Below are 19,233 nucleotides of genomic sequence, written 5' to 3' on the forward strand. Positions count from 1 at the left end.
GCTTCTGGAAAACACAACATCTCTGTCTTTCCTCCTCAGCTCACACCTTCTCTTTGCTTCCCTTGACCAGGACTTTGATGTTATTTTGGAGTCTAACTTTCCGTATTTCCTTACATTTCCACTGTTCATAAACTTTTACTCTATTACTGTATCCAGCCAGGCAAAGCTGTGGCCTATTCCTACGGGAATTGTCGTTCATAATTTATTTTCCCACCTTATTTGGTGTATCATGTGAGAAGTATTGCAATTTTTGGGAGGACAGGGAGACTGTGCTCTTTTTCCTTATGTATATGAACCCTTGGTGGGCAAAACGCCCTGGCTTCCCACTTATTTCAGGTCCAGATGGAAACAGTGATCTTATCCCTGGAAGGGGATAAGGCTTCTTGATAAAACCCACTATGGATTAAGTCACGTTTTTCTCCAGGCACCAAAAGAACAAAGTTTCCTTTTTGTGGATGTTTTTGAGACCTTTTACTTTTAAATGTGAATGTGCAAAGTGAAATATCTGGCTAGAAACCTGGGTCACATCCCATACCCCTCATCGCCCTGCCTCTTCTCCCTTCCTGCTGCATCTCTTTCTTATCCAGTCCCATGGTCTCCCTCCATTGCTCTCTGAACCTGATGCTGGTTCGAGGAAGCCATGGAATCATAGAATCATGGAATTGTCTGGGTTGGAAGGGACCTTTAAGATCATCTAGTCCAACCATCAACCTAACTCTGATAAAAACTATCACTAAACCATGTCACTAAGCACTATGTCAACCCATCTTTTAAATACCTCCAGGGATGGTGCCTCAACCACTGCCCTGGGCAGCCCATTCCAAGGCTTAATAACCCTTTCAGTGTCAAAATTTTTCCTGATATCCAATCTGAACCTCCCCTGGTGCAACTTGAGGCTGTTTCCTCTAGTCCTGTCGCCTGTTCCTTGATAGAAGAGACCGACCCCCCCAGCTACACACTCTTTTCAGGGAGTTGTAGAGAGCGAGAAGGTCTCCCCTCAGCCTCCTTTTCTCCAGGCTGAACACCCCCAGCTCCCTCAGCCGCTCCTCACAAGACTTGTGCTCCAGACCCCTCACCAGCTCCGTTGCCCTTCTCTGGACCCACTCCAGCCCCTCAATGTCTTTTTTTGTGGTAAGGGGCCCAAAATTGGACACAGTAAAGAGAAGACGGGTGGGCCAGGAGAAGGTGGCTTTCAGGCTGCAGACACGTGGTGGACCCTGGATGACATCTATGGTAGGATTCAGTCCTTCACAGAGGGCAAATCTGCCCTTCCCCACTGTCCCTGCAGAGTCCCGCTCTCATCTACTCCTTTAGACCTTGTTCCACTTACAGCTTCTGTAAAAACTGCATCCCGTGCCATGCCTGGAAAGTGCCATTCTGGATCTGGGTGATGAAATTTCCACTCAGGTTTCTGGGGGAAAAAAAGGAGATCACAGAAATGAATCGAGCCTGTCCTACAGGAAGCTGGAGCGAAGCAGTATTGATTTGTAGGAAATATGCAAATCCAAGGTAGAATAGGGAGGAAACTGCCATTTTCTCATTTTTTTCTTAACCTGTCAAGGGGAGGAAATGAAGTGCACATGTGCTTAATCTATTTCTGCTCCAGGATACAACAAGCCTTCAAGAAATGGCTTCTATTATGGCTGCGTTTGGACAACCACGCGATGATCTCTCATCCTGTTGTGGGTCACCCAGGCATCTGCATTGATCTCTTTAGCTCCCTTAGTCTTTTAGCAGGAGAAATTTAGTCATTGTTCTAAAAATAACAGGAACATTTTTCTAGCACAAGAAGGGTTATAAATGCAAACAGACTTCACTAAATACACTAGAAAGAAACTTTTATAACTCACATAAGCTGCAGAAAAGGAAGTGGCTCAAAAGCGTGTTCCTCAAGCGACAGGATTTTATTGAAAGATAAATCCCTGTTAAAATTAGAACGCGAAAAGTTAATTACATTTGCACTGTCATGTTTACTTCCAATTGCTTTGACACTGGCAGCATATATGTTACACGGCTCTGATTGCACATGGTGTATATATCTGATATTAGCTCGCAGTGGTGTGTAACCTGTGATAACCCTCCTGACCACAGGTGGCTTTCATCTCAGTGATACTTTTTTTCTAGCTCTGATCCCACTAGAATTATTTTAGGGCTTGATTTTCCTCTCTGATAACAGAAAAGATGCTTTACGCATGCACAGTTTGGCAGCTGAGGATGCATTTGCACGGTCTGCACCGATTTGTGACCCTCTGGATGTGCCACGGGGATGGAACCTGCCTTCCCCTGGTGCCATCGGGGCTTTGCTTGCTGAAGCCAGCTGGAAAAGTCTGAACAGAACCTCTTGTTTGAGGGCCCAGAGATGGGTTGGTGACCATGTGTGACCAAAATGGTAATTTTTCTCTTAATTCCTCCTTCCTACACTACATTTGGTGAAAAAGTTTTGTTAAAGGGACTCTATTAAAGATGCAAAATCAAGAGCGTGTAAGTCTGAAAAGGGCACAATGAAGGGGTAACCTAAATTCCACTTTCCTGCAGAGCTCTGCTGTGAGATGTGTGTAGACACTCAGCAGCTGCAGGATTCACCTGGCCCAGCCTTAGAAATCAAAAGAATCCTTGTCTCAGCCTGCATTAGCTGCCCAGGCTTGCTCTGCAGCAAACAGCAAGAGAGAAATACTTTTGGGGCGTGATTCATCCCCTCCTCGGACAGGTTTCCAAGATCATTTGGGTGAATGGGAAGTGCCTGTTCCTCTCCACAGAGGACAGAGAGCGCCTGAACAATTAGCTTAATCCTAGGCAATTATTAGGCATCTAAAATTAGAGGAGATGAATGCAGAAGGTTTCCTCTGTAGAAGATGGCCTGGCTACTGGAGAGGGTGTTCAGGGAGAGCGTCGGGGAGCGACCGCGGCTCTCGCCTGCGGGGTCTGGACCTCCCAGGGAGGCAGCCGGGTGGTGGGAGGAAGGTTTTTGCACGGGTGATCTCGGAAAGTGCTTTGGAGAGTTCAGTTTTCAGCCTTGTGGAAGGGGAGCGTGGCTGGAAGCCTGTTTCTTCCCAAACGGGCTCATTTAGCCTGCAACCCACATCCTGTAGCACATGCTTTCTGCTTTTAAGCTCTTGGCTCCTTCTTTTCCACAACGTAGGGCACACGTACCTGCTAAAAAGACATGGGGAGGGGGAGCTGGTGTGGGCACTGGGCCCCCGCACTGGCGTTACCTTGTTTTCCACCATTCCCCAGCACCAAGACAAGGCTTATATGCAGCCCAAGGGCTGGCTCGCCCCAGGAGCAGCTCCAGAAAGGCCAAGACCACCCTGGACTTGGCTCCTTCCAAGCCAACAGGAGGATTAGAAAATACAAATCCTCCCTTTTTCTGGGAAAAATGCAAGCACGTAAGGGTCACACTCAATAAATGATGCTACAAATGCAAACGGTGATGAAGCTGAGATACTTGCAGTGATCTACAAATAGGAGCAACAAAGGGGATTTTGGGACACCTCTCTGGGTCCTCATTTCAGCTACTCTGATAACAGAGGAATGGGACCCAAAACACAGCCCTCATGAGCCAACTCCAAGCCAGGGATTCCTTGGCTGTCAGCTTTTTTGTACAGCAGGATTTTTATCTTTGAAATGAAGTTTGTGTTGGGAAATGAGTGTACCTGTGTCTCCTGTAAGGCTCAGGTAATCTGGGCTCCGGGCACTAAAGCTCTGAGCCTCCACGGGGGGATTTATTTCTGCTGCTTGGCCTTTAGGAGAAGAAAAGACATTGTGACAGCGGCCAAGCAGAGGAAAGAGAACAGGGCAAGATTTTGCCGCTCTTGTTTCACACTTCCTTTGCCTGCGCCACACAGGAAACCCCAAAATATGTAAAAACCTGAACTTCAACGAGAAAAAAAAAACCCTAATGCTCTTCTGCTCCTTTCCAGAGAGTGTTAGAGACAGGGGACTTGTTGCAAGTTTGTACATATGACATTTCATAAGACTTCCCTAGATGCACAATTGTTTCTGACCTCGTTTTGTCTTAACCGCACCCACGGAGCCATTCCGAACCCCTCCTGGAGCAATCGGACCAGGACCTTACATCCTCCGAGAAGAGAGGTACTTGGCTGGGTAACCTCATTGATTTTTAATAGAAAAATCCTGTGCTAGCAGTGAGGTTAGTCCTGCTCAGAGCTGGAGGTTGAAGCAGAGACCTACCAACCCTGGTCCATCTGGGATTTCAGCAGAGCAAGGGGCAGTGCAGGCCTCTCTCTTCCCACCTCAGATAGCTCTCCCAAGAGTGGTCAGCAATACCGGGCTCTAACAGCGATCTTTCCACCCAAACCCTAGCAGAAGCAAGGCATGTCTGGGGTTTTGCCTTGTTCTAGGTGGTTCTCACCCCAAAAATGTCGGTCCTCAGACAGAGCCAGAGGCAATGTCCCAGTGCTGGGAGTGGTCACTGTTAGCTTGGGGTTGACTACAGGTCATCCCATAGTGGGAAAGGGCAGCAGCCTCCTCCTCTGGGTTGGATTTGGGGAAACGAAAGCTGCGCTATGGCCCTACGGGAATCCTCCCACCAGGCACTATTGCAGCGCCAAGACACACTGCTCTGCTCTGGCTGTGGCTTGAAATGGAGGAGGAATAAATCCGAGGTGCATGGGGGTGCGTCGAGCATCAGGGCTCCGAGGGAGGGTGCAGCAGTAGCCCACTGTGGTGGGCAGGGGATGGTACCTACAGGTGCTTCAGCAGGAGCAGACCCTCCAGTGAATTCCTCTTCACTGCCTGCAGATTGTTGTCCTGGAGGACCCTGGAATGAGACAAATGGGCATTTACTGTAACACCAGCTGCTCTCCAGGAGGAAGTGGAATTTTCAGGGGAAAATGTCCTGCAGCAGCTTTGCTAAATCATCCCTTTGAGTCACTACAGGGATCATCACCACTCATCTCAGGAGCAGGCACTCGCTCCTGGGCTGCTGAAGCTCACTGTAGCCTGATCATTGATTAAATAGGCACAGGGATGGTCCCATAGGATGGAAGGGAAACAGCTCATGGCATTTCTCGACATCCTAGAAAGCCCTGGGGATTCGCATCCCTCCTTGCTGAGCAGCTCAGCTTTGAGTTCAAATGGAAATGGTTTCTTGCTGAGCAGTCAGCTTTTAATTGAGATGGAACAGTTTCTGTGGGTGCTCATGCTCATCATACCCTTGGCTCAAAAACCAGATGAAAGGATTGAAAATACCTGAACTCCTGGTGTTTTAAATGCTAGCGGATACTTACAAGGACTCAGCCCACGGGTATTCCCTCCATGCTTGTTTTTCAATGGAAGAAATTGAGTTGCTAGTGAAATCTCTGCAAAGAAATGATGGACACTGTCACCCCTCAGGAAGACCCCTTCCTCTGTAAATCTGGCTGCTGAGGTGGAAGAGGAGTTTGCCTGATGAAGCAACAGCATGGCCAGCCTGGCTTCACCCCTTGGTGCTGCAGCACGAGCCCCCAAAACCAAGATGTCTCCTGCCAGTGATTCTCCGGGTGTCTCAGGAGGGGTTATCAGGAGTAACCAGAGGAGGGGAAGATAGAATTGTCTAGGTTGGAAGGGACCTTTCAGATCATTGAGTCCAACCATCAACTCAACACTGCCCAAACCACCACTAACCCATGCCCCTCAGCACCATGTCTGCCCGGCTTTTAAATGCCTCCAAGGATGGTGATTCCACCACTGCCCTGGGCAGCCTGTTCCAAGGCTTAATAACACTTTTTGGTGAAGAATTTTTTCCTAATATCCATCCTAAACTTCCCCTGGTGCAACTTGAGGCCATTTCCTCTTGTCCTGTTGCCTGTTCCTTGGGAGAAGAGACCAATCCCCACTTCTCTACACCCTCCTTTCAGGGAGTTGTAGAGAGCGAGAAGGTCTCCCCTCAGCCTCCTTTTCTCCAGGCTGAACACCCCCAGCTCCCTCAGCCTCTCCTCACAAGACTTGTGCTCCAGACCCCTCACCAGCTCCGTTGCCCTTCTCTGGACCCGCTCCAGCCCCTCAATCTCTTTCTTGTTGTGAGGGGCCCAAAACTGGACACAGCACTCGAGGTGGGGCCTCACCAGTGCCCAGGACAGGGGGACCATCACCGCCCCAGTCCTGCTGGCCACATTATTCCTGACACAGGCCGGGATGCTGTTGGCCTTCTTGGCCACCTGGGCATGCTGCTGGCTCATAGTTAGCTGGCTGTGACCAACATCCCTAGGTCTTTTTCCGCTGGGCAGCTCCAGCCACTCTTCCCCCAGCCTGGAGCATCCATGGGGCTGGTGTGACTCAAGGACAGGACCTGGGACTTGGCCTTGGTGAACCTCACACCATTGGCCTTGGCCCATCCATCCAGCCTTTCCAGATCCCTCTGTGGAGCCTTCCTGCCCTCAGGCAGATCAACACTCCCACCCAGCTTGGTGGTGTCAAGATGGAGGGGGTCTGGCCGTCGGTACTCACAGGATAAAGAGGGCCTGTCGGCGTGTGGCGGGGGGTACAGTGGCCAGGGCGGCATGTCTGCAGTCCAGCAGCCGCCCTTGGCAGCGGCAGGGGAGCGGGCAGGGCCCCTCGAGGCAGGAGGCCGCCGCCGGTAGCAGCACCAGCAGCAGGAGCGGGCGGCCGGGCCTGGGCAGGCCCATGGCGGAGCAGGCCCCCCCGGGGGTCGCCAGGCAACGGCAGGGATGCAGGCCCAGGGCCTGGCGCAGGCCTCACGGCCCAGAGCTGAGCCTGGCGCTTCGGGCCTCTCCGCCACCAGAATATAAAATATCATTACAATCTCTGCCCAAGAACTTGCCCCAGTAGAGGACTCACCACACCTCACGGAGGGCTGGTCCCTCCCTCCAGCATTGCCCCTTGTGAAACGCTGCGTCTCGCTTCCCCATTTGGATTTCTCTAAATTCAGCATCCCGCCACTGGATTTTGTTTCACTTTCCCAGTTAAAAAGCTCACCCGCTATCAGGTGCCTTCTCCTGGAGCAGATCACCCCCTTCCTCTCTTTTTTGTGAAATTAAACAAGACACACTCCTCTTGTTTCAAGAGGGATCTCAAATTATTCCTGTGGCTCTTCCCTGAGCTCTCTCATTTTATATTCATCTTTTTTTTCCCCCAAAGACAGAGGTCAAAAAACATGCACAGGGGTCTGTTATCAAACAAGCATCCCCCCCCAACCAGTGCATACCCTCATGATTCTGGGAGCTTGATGCCCCTTCCCATTGCCTGTGCTGAGATTCATTCATTCATCACCCAGAGTTACAGAATTTTACTTAATTTAATGAAAAACCTGTTAAAAAGAATCTTTGCTTTACATGGTGACAATGTCCCAACGCCTTGTAGATGGGTCTCAACCCATGTGGCTCAACAAACTGTTAGAAGACTGATGCTCATTTCCTTAAAAGAAATGTCACTTAGAGCAGTATTTTTCGTGCCTGAGCAGATGTATGTAAGTACCACAGCTACTCCTGCTGGTAAGATGTCTCCTCCTGCCGTCTCCAGCTTTCTCCTGCGGATTGGAGCGAACCTGAACTGTAGGCTCTTGCAGGGAGGGCTTGTTCCTTCTATTTTTCTTTAAGTGCCATACACATCTATTACGCTGTCTAAGTACTAATTGTGCAGTTTCCATATATAGCTGACCTGGATAAGTTGACAGGAAAACACTTCCTTTCCAAAAACAGCATATATTTTTGGGCTTAATTTTAGTAACATGAGGTTTATTGCCCATTTCTTTCGCTGTTACGTATTTGGAGAAGAAGAAAACAGTGGATATGACGCACATGTCATTTTACAGCGTTAGACTTTCATTCCTAATCAAATGCTGCAGAACTTCTGGAAACGATGTGAAGACAGAGCTGTGCTAATTAGACGGCATCTCCCGGCTAGGGAGCTCATCATCAAAACTGAGATCAGACAAAACTTCTTCTTCTTCCAGGTCAAACTGTTCCAAGGACAATTCACTGACCTGGGAAGAGAAATGAAGAGTAAATTTCTTTCTCTCCGCTGTATTTTCGGTTCATCATTCTGCACCTGGAAACAACATATTTTTATCACGTACAAGAGATAGCCTCCTCGGAATTTACCAACTCAGGAACGTTTCTGTTTCGGAAAGACTGACCGACTTCACAAGGCAATGGACCCAAAGGACACCCAGCAGCTCTCCTCCCCAGCAAGTCCTTCCGAATTCCCGCCTCTTCCTATCAGGCTGGAAGGTGCCTTGCAGAAAGAGCACCGAATTAACCTCCCACACACCATCACAAGGGAAGTGAGAGGGCAGGGGAGGTGAGGGATGACTCTCAGGGTAAAACAGAGGTTTGAGAAGCAACAGGCTTTCTGTTTGACTCCACTGCTCGCTTCTCTCATGGTCATTGCACGTTAGGTCAGTTCTCTGTGGGTTTCAAAGAAGTCAGATGGAAGGGGCTGCACAGAGGAAAATGCAGAAAGAGAACAAAGTAGCAGAAATTTCATCTTCTCAACTGATAAAAAAAAATAATCTGGTAGATGTTAGTTACTTCACACGAAAATACCTCCTATTTTACTGCTGCTCTCCAGTAAGAAAGGAAGGATCCAGCAGAGGGCCATGAAAATGCTGGGAGGGCTGGAGCCCCTCTGCTGTGAGGACAGGCTGAGAGAGTTGGGGGGGTTCAGCCTGGAGAAGAGAAGGCTCCGGGGAGACCTTAGAGGGGTCTCTAAGTCCTTTCCAGTCCCTCAAGGGGCTCCAGGAAAGCTGGGGAGGGACTCTGGATCAGGGAGGGGAGCCATAGGAGGAGGGGGAAGGGTTTGACACTGACAGAGGGGAGACTGAGATGAGATGTGGGGAAGAACTTCTTTGCTGTGAGGGTGGTGAGAGCCTGGCCCAGGTTGCCCAGAGAAGCTGTGGCTGCCCCATCCCTGGAGGGGTTCAAGGCCAGGTTGGAGGGGGCTTGGAGCAACCTGGTCTGGTGGGAGGTGTCCCTGCCCAGGGCAGGGGGTGGCCCTGGGTGGGCTTTAAGGTCCCTTCCAACCCAAACCATTCTGTGATTCTCTAAGATAGTCCTGCCCGTGGACACCAGGTGACTCAGTGTCACCAAACGGAATAAAGTGTCACAAGGTTCGTTAGACACTTCCTCCGTGCAAACTGCAGGAGTGAGACATCAGTGCAGAGCTGATCCGTCATATGAGAGTGATGCCTGCTTTCAAGAGCCCGTGTTTCAGTGAGCTCCCCTGGTACAGCAGCAGTTTCAGCCCTCTGCTTGGGACCGGCTGCGTGCATAAGGTGGCGCACAGGCAGAACTCATCTCACTGAGCACAATGATTAAAGCTTTACTTTTGTACCCAGGTATTTTGCGTTGGTGCACACTAACAGATCCCACAGTTACCTGCAGGGATTCCACCAAAGCTTTTAACTTATCCTCTGGGGCAAGGATAAATTTCTGAAGTGCCTTTCTAGATGGGGAGTTTGAATTATTTAAGAACTTATTAAAAAATCATTTGATTTAACCTACTGTGACTTTATGGGGGTTTTCACTCTCACAGATTCTATGAAGAGCAGTCCTGGACTCTGTCATGTGTCAGACTTGTCAACCTGCACCACAACAGTCCCGTCCCCTAAATGCTCGCTTTCCTGTGCTGTCTAAAATATGCATGGATTTCTGCACAAAGATACCCAAAAAAGTAAGGTTTTTAAAACCTTGGTGTGCTGTACAATTTCAGGATGTAACTACTTCCTAGGATTTAAGTCAAGGTAATTGCTGCATAAAAGGAGGGTGTCAGAGGCTGTAAGAGTTAACAGCTCTGTCTCCAGTCCCTAGATGAAACATACAGGTCCTGTGCCAAAGCTAAGTATCCACTGGTTTTACCTGAACAAGCCCCTTCAGTTCCTCTTCTGTTAAGGAGTCTGTGAGCTCCTCTTGGGTGGGATTGTACTCCACAGCCACTTTCCCGTTCTCTGAAACAGAATAAACAGCCAGAGACAGGGTTAATTACTACGGTGTGTAATGACAATAAACCTACCCTAAACTCCAAATGGGACAATTCTGCTTCAGAATGGCTTTCAGAGCAACTGGCTGGTTGGTCTGAAGGAATGTGCTTCTTTCTCTGCCTCTCTTCTCTGCTGAAAACCAAACGGCTCTTACTAAATGGAATGGAAACTGAAACCGAGGGAGCAGAAATCCATGGAGAAGAGGGAGCATGTTAATTGCTGGTCTCTGTGTACGTGATGGAGCAGAAGGCGGTAAGTGCTGCAAAACATCTGAATCCAGAACCCCACCTTTCCAACGAACACCTTACAGAGTCCAGGGAGGAATCTGGCAGATGAAAGCCCCCACTCTGTAAAATGAGGATAGTGGCACTGACCTGATCCCATGCGAGTCTGTCACTAAAGTACTTAGACACCACATAAACAGGCATCACCTAAAAGCTCAGCGAGCACAAGACCTGGAACCCAGAGAGAGCAGATCCAGCAGTTCCTGGGCAGGCCCAGAGCCAGCTGCTGTAATTAAAAACTCAAAGGAGTAGTAGCCCCAAAGAAGCAACACTGAATGCAGCAGTCAGGCATGGACTTTTGATGGCACCTGGCTGGCTTGGAAGCAGGACAGGAACACGCCAAGTGCTGCAATTCAGTTCATGTTCCCCCTGGAACCAGAACTTCCCTCATCCCTCTTTGCTGTGCACACGTAGTGTTAAAAAACTCTCCCTGCCAGCGTTTACACTCTTGGAATTTGGAGATTCAATGACTTATTTATCATAAAAAAATCTGACCTCCTGTCTGATCTTCCTTTCACTCTTATAGCTCCTAAATCATTACAGACCACAACAGAAGTTTATTTTCTCCGAGACCCCCCAAGCCTCAATGAATTCCAAGAAAGGTTCAGAGAAAAAGAATTTATATCAATTATCATGAAAGTCATAATATCATTCGCCCAAACAGCCCAGTGTTCATTACAAAAATAGGCCTCACCTAAGACTATGAGGAGTATCTTCTGAAAGGCGCTGGACAAAGCCTTCCCGACTGCGAGTTTCTGAGCTCTCCTGGAGGCTGTGACGACCTCCAGAGGATCTGAACACAACAAGCAGCACGTTATTGATATCAAGATGACATTCTGCATACGAAGCACACCAGCTGCCTTGCACTAGGAAACGCAACCAAACACAGCCTCAGGGATCTGATAAAAAGGCTGCTTGTGTTTCAGGAGCTTGGCAGCACCCTCACAGGGGGGTTTTGTGGCCAACCCCCAGCAGCAGATGACCCTCAGCCCTGTGTCAGGACCCTGCCCAGGGCAGAGCCCTGTTGGCACCTGAGCCGTGCCACAGGGACAGAATGGAGAATCCCATGGCGTGTTCACACCAGAAGCGGCTGCGGTGGGGAATGAATAACGCTGCAGGCAAGAGGGAGAGAACAGAGGGCAGGAAAGCAATCCTGGTGTGAAGCAGGGAGGGAAGAGGCACGCTCAGCATCCCTCGCTGTGTAGCACTGCAGCTCACAAGGCCCTGCGCAGATCCTTGCCTCCGGCTAAATTCAGATAGTTTATCAGGCCCACAAACTGTGCAAAAGCCAGGCTGTTCGGTGCCTGAGAGAGACTCCCAGCTGCATCCAAAACATACCTTCGCTGTTTTCTATGTCTGCCTCGCCGAGGGCAACTCCCCTGGTGCGTACCCCATGGTTGGGCAGTGTCACCTCTACAGCACACAGGTATTTCACGGATCGCTTCTGTAAGGTCTCTCCTAGTTCCTCATTCTCGCCATCAAAGCCAGATACATTCTGCAGCTGTTGGGAAGACCACAGATAATTAATTTGATTAAACAGGAAGGGGGTGTTATGACCACTTAGGCCTATGCCTGCATAACATGGACCTCCTCTGCACAGCATCTGACTCCAAGGCACACGGTGGAGGCAGAGCAGGAAAATTTACTCTTTTCACCCTATTTTAGAAATACCTCATAGTCCCCATCCTATGAGTCTCAGTCATCTTGGACACCTTCAGCACACAAAGATTACGGTCAAGCCCTGGCACCGCTTTCATCACAGCTGCCCCCATTTTTATTAACAGAAGCCCAGCCAGTCCCTCACCCATAGCAATCTTCTCTCTCCAGGCTTTCAAAATACCTTCACTTGTAGTCCAAAACACAGCTCCTGTAGCTATTATTTGCCGATTTGAGGACAATTCTTCTTATTCCACCAGCCACTCTAATGAAGAAGAGGATGAGGGGAAGGATGATGGATGAGTCTAAAGGGCCCCTTACCGTGATGATGCGACTGGACCAGCCATTAAAGCCAAGGTAGTGGTTGGCCAACTCCTGGCACTTGTTGCTGTTGAGAGCAAGGACTTGTTGCTGAAACCCCTTCTGCTTGGTGCAAACGCAAACCTGTCCAGGAAAGAAGAACCCTAGTTAGCCAGGCTTTGCTTGCAGAGTTTCCACTACAGACACACCATTGATGGCTCCGGGAGAGTCACCTGAAAGTAACCTATTCCACGACCGCAGGTGTGCTTCTAATATATGTTAAATATTTTTTTCCCAGAAATGGGCCCTGCAAATTATTCCAGAGGGATGCTGCCTTTTTACTGCTTAAATGCTACCTGGGAGCCAGCGGATGGTGGGCCTGTGCGAACCTCATGAAATTTAACCAAGCCAAGTGCAAGGTCCTGCACCTCAGGGCAATCCCAGGCACAAACCCAGGCTGGTGGGAGAACAGACTGAGAGTAGCCTTGAGGAGAAGACTTGGGGGTGTTGGTGGATGAGAAGCTCCACATGCCCCAGCAACGTGCGCTGCAGCCCAGAAACCCCTCGCACCCTGGGCTGCATCCCCAGCAGTGTGGCCAGCAGGGCGAGGGGGGGATTCTGCCCCTCTGCTCCGCTCTGGGGAGACCCCCCCCAGTGCTGCCTCCAGCTCTGGCGCCACCAACAGCAGAAGAACATGGAGCTGTTGGAGTGGGGCCAGAGGAGGCCCCGGAGATGCTGGGAGGGCTGGAGCCCCTCCGCTGTGAGGACAGGCTGAGAGAGTTGGGGGGTTCAGCCTGGAGAAGAGAAGGCTCCGGGGAGACCTTAGAGCCCCTTCCAGTCCCTCAAGGGGCTCCAGGAAAGCTGGGGAGGGACTCTGGATCAGGGATGGGAGCCATAGGAGGAGGGGGAAGGGTTTGACACTGACAGAGGGGAGACTGAGATGAGATCTGGGGAAGAAATTCTTTGCTGTGAGGGTGGTGAGAGCCTGGCCCAGGTTGCCCAGAGAAGCTGTGGCTGCCCCATCCCTGGAGGGGTTCAAGGCCAGGTTGGAGGGGGCTTGGAGCAAGCTGGTCTGGTGGGAGGTGTCCCTGCCCAGGGCAGGGGGTGGCACTGGGTGGGCTTTAAGGTCCCTTCCAACCCAAACCATTCTATGTCACCACAGTGGTAACACCCAGCCGCAAGTTAGTAAACTTTTTGCACAGGAAGCATCACTGAGACCAACAAGTATTTAATGTGAATCTATCCCGCTGCTGGATGTCACGGTGCTGAGTCCTGCACGTTGCACACCTGGTGCAGTTCTCTGTACCTTCAAGGGAGATGTCTGAAACAGCCTCTGCCCGTTGCACGTGCGCTGGGCTCTGCCGGCATCTCCAGCTGAGTAAAACTTGATGACGGCGTAATACCCCGGCCCTGCCACGGCAGCATTTCTGTGCGCTCGCACCGAGTAGAGTGGCCCAAATTTGGAAAACGCTGAAAACAGGGAATGCTGAGGGAAAAAAAAAAAAAAAAAAAAGAGAAAAAAGGGTCTTTTGAAATATCTATGGGTGCTCCAGGAGCTAAGCAACAGTGACAAAGAGAAGATGACTCATAAGACCTAATTACCTAGAAATCGAGGAAAATTTTTAGTACTGTTTAATGGCAATAAGCACTGGAATAAGGAGTGAGACTGATCCATATCTCTCCAGAAAAATAAGCTCAACCTGGCTGGACCTCTGACCCTGAGGACATCTCATCTCCCTTATCATCCACCCCCTGCATTGGGAGGAGAGCGAAGGCAGACGCGGGATCCTCTATCCCCCGTCACCCTCATCCCAGGCGGCCTCTTGCTCTCCGCCATCCCCCCTTGTGTGGGGGCACCGTTTGCCAAAGCTTTCAGATAAAAATTAGCACAATATTTTGCAGGTTGACTCATGGGGTTTTGTCCCAGCTCTTCCACCTTGTGCTGGTGTCTCTGCAGTTTTGTTGTGCAGAACCGGCTGTGCGGCACTGGGGCAGAAATCACCCCGGGGTGGCCCGACACCCCCCCAGGGCTGCCCTGTGCCCAGCGTGCGTCAGGAAGACAAGGGAACTAAAAAAAATGATTAAAACTAAACAAAACAAAAAAAAAAAAAAAGAGGGAGTTAAAAATTTATTATTAAGACACAGACAAAGCCATCAGTACAAATGGGAGGGAACAGAGGCCTTAGCTCCAGAGGGGGAGAAGCATTGTGGGGGTTCCAGTCCCTAGTCCCCAGTCCCCGGGGGATCCAGGCCCCACTCTCCCAGCCCTGGGGGGATCCCGGGCCCTGCTCCCCAGACTCGGTGAGATCCAGGCCCCCTTCCTCAGTCCCAGCGGGATTCAAGCCCCACTCCTCAGTCCTGGGGGGATCCAGGCCCCGGCTCCCCAGACCTGGGGAGGATCCAGGGCCCCACTCCCCAGCCCGAGGGACGACCAGGCCCTGCTCCCCAGACCCGGGGAGAGGGATCCAGGATCCTGCTCCCCAGATCCAGGGCGGGGGGATCCAGGCCACAGCTCCGCAGCCACAGGGGGTATCCCGGGCCTCGATCCTCAGCCCCAGGGGGGATCCCGGGCCCCGCTCCCCTGCCCCGGGAGGGGAATCCAGGGCCCAATCCCCAGCCCCAAGGGATCCAGGCCCCCGCTCCCCAGCCCCGAGGGGTGGATCCCGGGCCCCCATCCCCAGCCCTGGGGGGGGTGCCAGGCCCCGTTCCCCAGGCCCGGTCCGAGACCTCACCTCACCTCCAGCCCCGGCTCGGGCTCCAGCCCCCAGACCAGCAGCGTCCTGTCGCTCCCCGCGGGCACCCGGAACTCCACCACCTCCGCCATGCCGGGGCCGCCGCCTGCCCGCCCCGCCATCGCCCGGCCCCCGGCCCGCCCCCCGCTCCGCCGGGAGACACGGCCCGAGCTGGGGGACCCCGCCAGAAGTGAGGGGGAAAATCCCCCCAAATCCACCCCCAGCCCCAAATCCGCCCTCACAGTCCCGAATCCATCCCTCAGCCCCAAATTTACCCCCTCCAGCCCCACACCCGTCCTGCCCAGGCAGCGGCTCATCCCTCCCGGCCCCCCATGGCGGCCTGTCCCCGCAGCCCTGCACAAACCAGAGGCATGTCAGTGGGTTGCAGGTTTATTCTCTGATTTTCTTTACAAGGAGCAGGGCAGCCATGGCCAGCGAGTGGCCGGGGCGGCTGGGGAGCCGTCCCGGTGTCAAACGGTGCAGTTTCCCTCGCCGTAGCGCCGGCACTTCATCACCTTCAGGTAGGTCTCCACCTTGTGCAGGTCCTTCTTGAAGCAGGAGAGCAAGCCGTAGTTCTTCAGCAGGGCGTCCTCGTTGCGCAGGTGGATGTCGAATTTGTCGTAGGTGGGTTTGAGGATCTGGGGACCCCGCGGGCTCCGGTCCTCCAGCTCCTGGGAGAGGATGGGGAGGTCCTGGTGATGAGCATCCTCCAAGGGGCCCATCGCCAGCGCTCCCGTCTGGCTTTAGAGGATGTTGGGGTGTTTTTTCCCCCCCTTAATCATATTTCAAATGTATTTTTGAGTGTGTATTTGCAGGAAGGGTAACTACGCAGGGGTGATGCTACACAAAATGCTGCCAGCAAGAAGGGAGCTGGGCACAAGGCTGCAGGGAGGGATAACTGTGTCCTTTGGAGTCTTAAAATAAGGGGAAAGTTTCAGGGTTTCTCCATAGCTATTCTAGCCAAGGAGATGGGGAAACTGGGTAATTAATTCTCTTTTCTCCCACTTTCCCAGTGAACAGAGCTCTAACCCAGTCCCAAGGCATGTGCATCTGGAGCTGAGAGATCTGCAGTCTGCCATTCCTTCTGCCTTGCTCTGCTTACCAGCTGGCACAGTAAACAAGACGGTTTTGGTTAAGTAGACAGTGGTGTAAATGGGTGAAATGTGATTATTTGTCTAGTTTGTGTATTTTTTCCTGATGCCCAAGCATATAACATACAGAGAACAAAATCTGGAAATACTGGTACATATACCTACTTACTCCAGCTGAAGTGCTGGGACTGAAGATCTCTGTTTACTCTCAGGGCCCGACTTTCAGAGTTACTTAGATGCTAGAAGATCTAAATAGTTTTTCAGACTAATTTCTCACAGTTACAGGTCTTGGAGCTCAAGCTATATGGTGATGCTGGCAGATAAACTTAGTTATAGAGTAAGCATAACTGAAAAGGCATCCTGGCAGATAAGAAGCAATTTCATTTAAAATAACAAAGCAAAAATTAAGAATGGCCCTTGCAGAAGATCCCTCTCCAGCTCTCAGCTGCCTGGGTGCTGGATTAACTTAAGAGAGAAACATCAAAGTGCAGGCTTCTGTCTGTACACAGGCTTGTACGCGTTGTTTTTATAAAGTGTTGGAAGTCCTTAAGGCCAGGTTACGAACTTAATAAAATTTACTCCACTTTAAAGTGCTTTGCATGGAGATACAGCAGACATCCTTATGTTGCTGTTTGTACAGCAGGTTTTACTGATTGAGCAGTCTTTGGTGCTGGGTTTGGAACTGGTTTTGGTTCTGGACTGTTGTGATTTCTCTCGTCTGTGCTGCTATGGTGGTTATGGCAATGCTATTAACAATTATTATGTGGGTTTTTTATACTCCCCCGTGATGAAACATGTGCCATGGGCTGTCATGATCTCATTATCTTAAGCTAAGCAGAGTCCAGGGGATGCCACTGGTCTTTAGAGTGGAAGGTGGGGAGATTTCCCACGGTCTTTGAATCCCATGGAAGACCCTGAGAGCTGAGCCCTGTGTCTATGAGATTTCTGTTAATCTGTAACCATGCGACATGCTCCAACTTACCCTCATCAGAGCTTGGATCCCTTCTTCCAGGTCCTTTAGTTTTTCATACACTCTGTCCGAGGTGCCAAAAACCAGATTGTTTGTAAACACCTTGCTTAGGTATTGCACCGGGGTCAACCAGGACTGGATGAGAACCAGTGAAAACCGAAGAAGCTCCATATCCTGAAATTAAAGAAAAAGAAAGGGTCAAAGCTGTGCAGGTGAGATGCTTGGTAGAGTTGCCTGTGGCTCTTCCTCCCTCTGAAACAGCCCAGGGGTGACCCAGAGATGTGAAGCTCCTGCAGCTTCAGCAGATACAGAGAAGTATGCAAGCTGAGGAGCACTCCCCAGCTATACGTCCTGTGGAGGCAATAGTTTTTCTCCTCCTTGGGGTGGGAATATGATTTATAGCCTAACCCAGAAGAGTCTGTTTTACTTCATGCAGGGTTTAAATAGTAAAAAAAGGAGAGGAGGAACGATACCTTGGGAAACCCTCTGTTCCTGAAATGAAGCACGGCTGGGCTCTCCAGACAGGTCTGTGCTCACTCAGGGGAGAGAACTTACCGATTTCTGCTGGGCATCGTCCTTCCCTGTGGGAGCGGGGATGGTTTCTGAGTAACAAAAAGCCGCCTGAGAATTTTTGTTGGCGTGTCTCTGGTCCTCTGGAATATAGGTGCGTTCCTGTGGAAACATCCCAAATAGACTTAGGTCTGTTGCCCGTGTGCTGGAAGAAGACCACAGATGCTTTCCCCAAGCTGCCCTGAACTGTTTCTCTTTGCAAGAGATAACTGTGAGACATGAGGTGTCTCTGCACAGGGCTGGCAGGTAGGAACAGGAGTTTGTGTGTTGGCACAGTAGCTTCTGGACCTAAAGGTCTTCCTCTCACTAAGGCAAAGTGCTGGCGTGAACAGAAAAGACACTTGGACAGGGAGTAGGTGACCTCCAAGGACAGCTCTTGCCAAAGTGACAACTCATGCCAGCTCCTGGTGACAGCAGAGACTGGGTAGTTTTAAGCACTGAGAATCAGCCAGGGCTGTAGGTGACGGTCACAGGAAAGTCTTGGAAAATATCTGTGCCATCTCTCACTGCTTTCAGAGCAGGGTTTCTCATTGAGACAGCAGACCCTGTGTGGTGGGTTTGGACACAGGCAGGAATAGCACTGAGGAGGGGACTGTGCAGGATCAGAGGGGGGAATGCTGAGAGGAGGAGATGGGCCCAGGCTGATGGGACATAACCTGTCTTGTTCTATTAAGACCCTTTTGCCTCATCAAGAACTGACAAAGACAACACTAACAGTTGAAAAGTCTCTGTTTCTAGGAAGTTATACTGGGTGGGAAGCTGTGGCACGGTCCTGAAGCCATCAAGCTAATGTGGAGGAGATGCCCAGAGGATGCAACACTTACGAACTCTTTGTATGTCTCAGCAGCCAGGAGGTGAAGGTGCTGAGCCCTCAGCACGGCGTTGGCAAACAGGTTGGAAAGGGGCATGGCCGGGAAGGTGGCAGCTTCCTGCGGCCACTGCAGCCCCAGAGTGATCACAGCAATGAGGAGAGGAGAAAACCATGACCCTGCAGCAAAGGGGAGAGGAAAGATGTTAGCAGTCTCTTAGTGACCCTGCTGAGGACGGAGGTGGCACCTGAGAATGAATTCCCAGCCTCTCCTGTCCATGCTGGCTGAGGGATCACCTTCCTGAATGTCTTGTTTGACTCTGTGGGTGAGTTTTACCCTCCCCAAAATCAAAAGAAGCCTTGTCCCCTGTCACAGCACGAGGTTTGTGCTGCTCCCAGTGTTATCAGTGGTGTCTTCCTGGCTGAAGTCATTGTTCCTCCATGGAAACTAGAGTGTGTCCCTATGTTTTTCCCTAACATGCTCGTGTTTTTCTGTGGGCCTTGTCCTTGTGAGGAGAGCACATTGTGTGAGCAACCAGCGGATGGTGAGTCCCAGGTGAGGGGCTGGGAGCAGCTCACTTTAGCCTTGGTTTACTCCATGACCTCAAACCTCCTGTTTGCCTGCTAGGACAAGAGCTGGTGACATTACCAGTGCTGTGACCTGCTACTTTTTCTCTCTGGGATATACCTGTAGACTTTGGTGATCTCTGTCAAGCCTAAAGTTTTTCTACCCGTGACTCATACAAGTTTCCATCTGTGTCCAGAGACCACAAAGTTAATCTCAGACAAATAAATACCTTCCAGTGGAGGAATGCCCTGGAGCCTGTAGGACTTGGATATGCATTAGACATCATCCTGATCCCTGTCTTAAGCTTTGAATATGAG

At 50.9% G+C, this 19,233-nt stretch overlaps 2 protein-coding genes across 2 annotated transcripts; both read right to left on the bottom strand.

Annotated features, from left to right (window-relative positions):
• Positions 1–7,238: 7,238 nt before the first annotated feature.
• Positions 7,239–15,037, bottom strand: RDM1 (RAD52 motif containing 1). Its single transcript, XM_074162848.1, has 7 exons — positions 14,915–15,037; positions 13,484–13,663; positions 12,199–12,321; positions 11,560–11,722; positions 10,916–11,014; positions 9,816–9,904; positions 7,239–7,942 (listed from the first exon to the last, which is right to left on the bottom strand). Exons 1-7 carry the CDS (start codon positions 15,029–15,031, stop codon positions 7,838–7,840), a joined length of 876 nt encoding a protein of 291 aa, XP_074018949.1. The 5' UTR covers positions 15,032–15,037; the 3' UTR covers positions 7,239–7,837.
• A 342-nt stretch (positions 15,038–15,379) lies between these two features.
• On the bottom strand, positions 15,380–18,448 carry GH1 (growth hormone 1). Its single transcript, XM_074162700.1, has 4 exons — positions 18,365–18,448; positions 17,526–17,642; positions 16,983–17,144; positions 15,380–15,580 (listed from the first exon to the last, which is right to left on the bottom strand). Exons 1-4 carry the CDS (start codon positions 18,446–18,448, stop codon positions 15,380–15,382), a joined length of 564 nt encoding a protein of 187 aa, XP_074018801.1.
• Between the last annotated feature and the right edge of the window lie 785 nt (positions 18,449–19,233).

The sequence above is a fragment of the Numenius arquata genome, chromosome 23 (assembly GCF_964106895.1).
Source record: "Numenius arquata chromosome 23, bNumArq3.hap1.1, whole genome shotgun sequence".
Classification (NCBI taxonomy): Eukaryota; Metazoa; Chordata; class Aves; order Charadriiformes; family Scolopacidae; genus Numenius; species Numenius arquata.

Bases quoted from the DNA above. Each gene is read 5' to 3' on its own strand.
- RDM1 (XM_074162848.1), bottom strand. From the start codon at position 15,031: ATGGCGGGGCGGGCAGGCGGCGGCCCCGGCATGGCGGAGGTGGTGGAG. The intron at 13,664-14,914 runs GTGAGGTGAGGT...TTTTTCCCTCAG, and splicing joins AGCCCGAGCCGGGGCTGGAG to CATTCCCTGTTTTCAGCGTT. The intron at 11,015-11,559 runs GTATGTTTTGGA...TGTTGTGTTCAG, and splicing joins AGACATAGAAAACAGCGAAG to ATCCTCTGGAGGTCGTCACA.
- GH1 (XM_074162700.1), bottom strand. From the start codon at position 18,448: ATGCCCCTTTCCAACCTGTTTGCCAACGCCGTGCTGAGGGCTCAGCAC. The intron at 17,643-18,364 runs GTAAGTGTTGCA...ATGTTTCCACAG, and splicing joins CTGAGACATACAAAGAGTTC to GAACGCACCTATATTCCAGA. The intron at 15,581-16,982 runs GTAAGTTGGAGC...ATCCTCTCCCAG, and splicing joins GGATCCAAGCTCTGATGAGG to GAGCTGGAGGACCGGAGCCC.